This window comes from Sinocyclocheilus grahami, unplaced genomic scaffold (genome assembly GCF_001515645.1).
Source record: "Sinocyclocheilus grahami isolate Dianchi unplaced genomic scaffold, SAMN03320097.WGS_v1.1 scaffold120.1, whole genome shotgun sequence".
NCBI classification, from domain to species: domain Eukaryota; kingdom Metazoa; phylum Chordata; class Actinopteri; order Cypriniformes; family Cyprinidae; genus Sinocyclocheilus; species Sinocyclocheilus grahami.
In genome coordinates, this window is record NW_015505299.1 from 692,342 (window position 1) to 697,750 (window position 5,409).

Below are 5,409 nucleotides of genomic sequence, written 5' to 3' on the forward strand. Positions count from 1 at the left end.
TGTAATTAATTTATAGCATTAACAAGATGACCCGTTGAATTCATTTTGGGAGCAATGACTGATTGAATGTATTAGTATTGACCAAGTTCAGAAGCCGTCATATGTGGATTAACTTACTATGTTGTGTATTTTCAACAGTTTCAATATGAAAAATAACTTTTATATTGATTCAATGAATTTATTGCATTTTGAAGAAGAAAAAAAAGTGTCATGGATTTAATGCATTTTGGGTAAAAAATAATAACATTTTATAATAAATCTTTGAAAATCCAAATCTGGATTTGAATTTTTAATGTTATTATAACCTAAAGATGTGAAAGTTTGAAACAGAAAATAGTGGTTTTCATCTTGCCACTTTCTTGGTAAAGAAAACACATTTTTACTCAAATTAATCTAAATGGATTTATAGCGTTTTGGAACCAAACTCTTCATATATAATATGTATTATTCTATTTATTTTATAATACTAATAATGATTTATTAACTTTAAGTTATTAATTAATTAATAACTTAATTATAATTTTTTTAATCATCTAATTTACTTTTCTAAATGTTATTATTATTATTATTGATCTTAATTATTAATTTTATTAATTCCATCTTTTTTTTAAGGTTAAACATCTTAAAGTATATAAACAGTTGAGCACAACTGTATAATCTGAAAGCAGGTCTGAAAATCTTTTTCAAACGGGGTGTTTTTGGGAAACCTGTTTGCAAACAGTCGTTTGCTCCTCTCCTTCTTCGACCAACAGTAGCCCAATTTCCACCAGTGCCCTGTAGGTCAACGGCACCGATGGCGGTTGATGTTAACCCGGGCCCCGACCGATCTGGTATGGAAGTCATGTTCGTGATTCGCATAATGAATTTGGCAAAAGTTTTACGTCGGATGCCCTTCCTGACACAACCCTCTCTATTTATCCGGGCTTGGGACCGGCACAAAAGGTACACTGGCTTGTGACCTCCTGTGGCTAGTTTCAGTCGTTGGTAGTCGTTACAAATCACTATTAATACCTACATTAAAGGGGGTCATATGATGCTTTTTTAAAGATCATTATTTTGTGTATTTGGTGTGACAGAATATGTTGACGTGCTTTAATGTTCAAAAATACTGTACATTATTGTAGGTCCTCTATGCCCCGCCTCTCTTAAACGCTTCGTTTTCTACAAAGTCCCTCCTTCCGACAAGCGCAGTCTGCTCTGATTGGCCAGCTGACCCAGTGCATTGTGATTAGCCGAACACCGCAGGCACTTGTCGGAAATGTAACGCCCCTTACCATAATCGTGAGCTTCATCTTTCAAAATAAATGTAAAGACAGTAAATAATGTCATTAGTTTTACCATCAGTTCAAGCCCGAAAGGGGGACAGAGTCGCGTGACAGACACAGTGATGAAGCTGGTATGTGTTTGCAGTACACAAGCCACGGTTAAGACAGCTGAGTCCACTGTGATGTGACCCCTCTCTCTCGCTCGCTCTCTCTCACTCTCTCGCGCTCTCTCTCTCTCTCTCTCTCTCTCACACACACACACACACACGATGCGCAAAACTCCGCATTTGAACAGTCAATAGCAAATACTTAAACTAATAACAAAACAGTAGCTGATTCAGAAGCGCCAGCTTGTCATAGCAAAGTCAGAATGACCTCCTCTCCTAGGTTCACGAAACGGTCGTCCATAAAATGCATTGCTGTTCTGTTGTAAGTAATCTTAAAGATTCCTAAATGCATCTACTTCCGGAAGGCCAAATAAAGTGCTTTTGCTTTCATCTAGAAACACACAGCGTCTCCCTGTCATGCTGCTTCAACACTAACTGCAGTTACTGAAACCACGTCTTCTTTCTTTGCGTGCACATTTGGGCGGCATTATGCTAATATTTCCACATAGTGAGGTAGATATGTGGGGGCGTGTTAGAACGAGCCGTTTTAGGGGGGCGTGGCAGAGTCTTAACTTTGATAAAGAATATCTCTTTGGTTTTGAGACTTTAGTCTTTGCAACTTCAGGGATCTTATCTATGCACAATCAGCTTGTAACACTCCAAAGAGAAAGGCATCATATGACCCCTTTAAATGTATGTGAATTCTTCCAACTATTAAATCAAAGTCTGATAAAAAACAATAAAACTGCAACAGACTCGTTACAGTCCCAGAAAGTTTGTTGGAGAGTCATTACACTGCCACATGCACTAAAACTGCCACCGTACCCTAACAAGGGCTAAAGTAACAATGCAACAAGAGATAAATGCTTTCTTTTACATGTTAATCTGTGATTTGCTTTTAACCTGCTGTGACAAACAAGAAGATATTTTGTTGTGTTGTATTTTTGAGGTGTTTTCTTGAGTAGCCGTACAACTTTGGTAACACTTTTCACTTTAATAAGTTTCTATATGTTAGGCCTAACGCCAGTTAATGCAATAGCTGGTATGTAGTGTAGTGTGTTATGCGTGAACATGAATTAATAAACATGACAAGCACACGCATTCAGAAACCTGCTATAAAAAAAGTCCTGTGAATATATAACATCAATATAGCAAATATGAGAATTCCAGATAAATCCACAGGATGCACGATCAATCCCATGCATCGTCCACTCACCTGGTTATCAAATTTGAGTGACTGTGTGCCCACTAGAAACCTGATGGCATCTGTCTCAGCTGTCTGAGCTGTCAGAGCACGTGCCTGAAACACGCGGAGAGAACGAAAGCCCATGCATTAATGATACACAGACAAAATACTGGAAAATACAATACATATATGACACCAAATGCCCGCGAGCTGCTACCTAGACTGCATTTTTGGGCATCATAGGTGAGCTCATTAGTATGTTTGCTGCCCATAGTTCACGCGGAAATGTTGTCTAGGTAAGCCCAAAACCACTGTCTAGCTACACATATCATTTAAACGACCTAAAATGACATCTGGGTAGGCAGTCGAACCAATGGCAACAATACTGGCTGGGTAGGCAGCTCACTAAACACAGCTAAAAATACATAAATATTGTCTGATCCAGTGTTATTTTAGTATCATGTTATAGCTTTTATTAATATTTGAAAATCTTTTTTTTTTTTTTTATTAAAATTGTATTTAATTATATTTATTTTATTTTATCCATTTAATTGTTCTTTTATTTTCATTTTCATTTTAGTATTTTTTTTCTTCATTTTTATTAGCTTTTTTGAAAATATGTCTATATTATGTTTTATTTCAATTTTAGTTCGTTTAGTTCATCAAGTTAAACTATATAGAAACGAGCTCAAATAAGAGCAAGCTGAAATTAGTTTATTTTATTTTATTATATTTTATTTCAGTTCATATAATAACCCTGATCTGATCTGAAGTATGTAAACAATGGTACAAAAAATGTACAAATCTGGTACACATGTATGCATATGGTATATATATGTTTTATTTGGTAAGTGTCTTATTTTGGCATATTGTTATGAATATGACAATCATAATATATTGCAGTGCTATGGTATTAGCATCTGATTCTACACTTGTGTATACTTTATACATTGTGACAGATGTTTGAAACGGAAAACATCTCTCCATTTGTTAAGTTTAATACAAAACCTAGTTTTTAATAACCATCTGATATTAAGCATGTAACCAGTTCACTGTGAAACAGCTCGTGCATTGCTGCTGTGTGCATACATTAAAAGGCAAATAATGCTACAGTACCTGAAACTCCAGGCCGTAAATAACCGGTGCATCATCGTCCATCTTCAGTCAGTCAGTCACTTATTCATTTATCATTTAATTAACATCAACATTCTCTTGTTCATCAAATACTACTAACACAGGCACAGCAGTTCCGCGAGAGTAAAACAAGACGTACGCAAACGGCGCGCGGAACTCCCGTAACACTCTTCACTATGACTTCCTTCTTCGGGCTTCGTGAACGTAAGCGTTGTTCGAGAATACCAGCTCCGCCGTAGCGAAGAGGTTTGACACCTTTCGCGCACCGTAGGGTTATTTTGCTTACGTCGGTGTTTACACTGCTGTCATCCTAGCGTTCATTTAACAGAAGGTAAAGTCTTGTTTTTACTGTTTTATTATAATATAATAGTTTTTTTTCTCTCTATACGGACGTATTGTGAAGAATATGAGGGTCTCTGAAATGTCAACATTGCGTTTTAGTCTAAATGCATCATGCAGCTGCTACAGAGCTCTTCGGATATTCAGCATCTGGTTATTATTATTATTGATAAACAGCATTTTAATCATGTTTCTGTATTAATGTTCGGATTGCTATCATTACGTGTATAATGATTCCAGTGGCTCGTTTGATATTATGTCATTCTTTTTGTTTAGATCAAACGAGAAAAGGTTTACAGGTTTTATGTTTTTCAGACAAGCTTAAAGGTTATTTGTCAAATCCTGATATTTCTCTATACTTTAGTCTTTCTGATTTGTGTTACAGTATTTCGATAAATTATAGTTTCCTTAAATATTGTGTGAACTATAGAAATGCAAGATGTCATGGGTCGAAAAAAAACACTCTGAAGTTCAGCTAATTGCATTTAATATGAATTTAAAGCTTTAATTCCAGTTAATATGACATTAAGTGTCCAAAAACATTACATTCAGTTCACACTTAATGCAGATTATTTGCAGAATAAGTATGCTGAAGTGTCCTTCTTCTCCTCAAGGGTGTTGTGTATGTGACTATAGTTTATTTATTAGTCATTTATCTTGATGTGTTGATCTCTGTTTTGTTTGAACTGGGGTCGCAGGGACCATCCAGGCTGGACTCATGGACAGCAGTGAAGCTCCAGCTCCGAGGCCTGTTACTCTGGCGATAGATGGAGCAGCTGAGACGCTAGAAGCCTCCGTCCCGCCCCAGACCGACCCGACAGAAGACTCGTTCCGAGAGGAGAGCATCGACCTGGACGCCGAAGCGTTTGTTTCGCCGCAGGATGACAGCAGTCACTTTGAGAGCCTGAAAGACAAGCTGAATGACCAGATGATGGAGAGCGTGATGATTTCCGACTCCCCGAATAGCGAGGAAGAGGACGTGGCTCCCATTGACTCGCTTCTGGAGCAGAATGAAGAGGAGGAGGCCAAAACAACTGACGGAGATACAGAAGAAAGAAACGAAGACGTAAGCACAGCCAGCGCTGCTGAACCTGAGGAGGCATCTGAGGCTTTATTTAAAGAAGAGAGCGAGGAGGAGAAGATCGTGCAGGTGGATGACAAAAGGGAAAATGTTGCACCGGACGACCCAAAACCAGAGGCTCCCAAAACTCAGGAGCCAGCGCTTGAGATAGATACGGATATGCCCCCCAAAGACGAGGCCGTCCCGGTGTGTACCATCTTTAATCGTGGTGTGCAACCCAAAGCACAAGCCCTGATTCCCGACGGCTTTCAGCCCACGCTGGTCAAATCTCCAAGTTTCACCATCGGCAACACAGAA

The 5,409-nt window shown here is 38.1% G+C and overlaps 1 protein-coding gene across 1 annotated transcript in view; it reads right to left on the bottom strand.

The window, feature by feature from the left end:
* The window catches only part of LOC107589760 (protein TSSC1), a 50,892-nt gene extending 47,014 nt beyond the window's left edge, over window positions 1-3,878 (bottom strand). The window contains exons 1-2 of the mRNA XM_016278282.1: window positions 3,675-3,878; window positions 2,589-2,672 (exon numbers count right to left, since the gene is read on the bottom strand). Coding sequence (XP_016133768.1) covers window positions 2,589-2,672; window positions 3,675-3,716 — 126 coding nt within the window. The 5' untranslated portion in view covers window positions 3,717-3,878. The remainder of the gene's footprint in view (window positions 1-2,588; window positions 2,673-3,674) is intronic.
* Window positions 3,879-5,409: the final 1,531 nt, after the last annotated feature.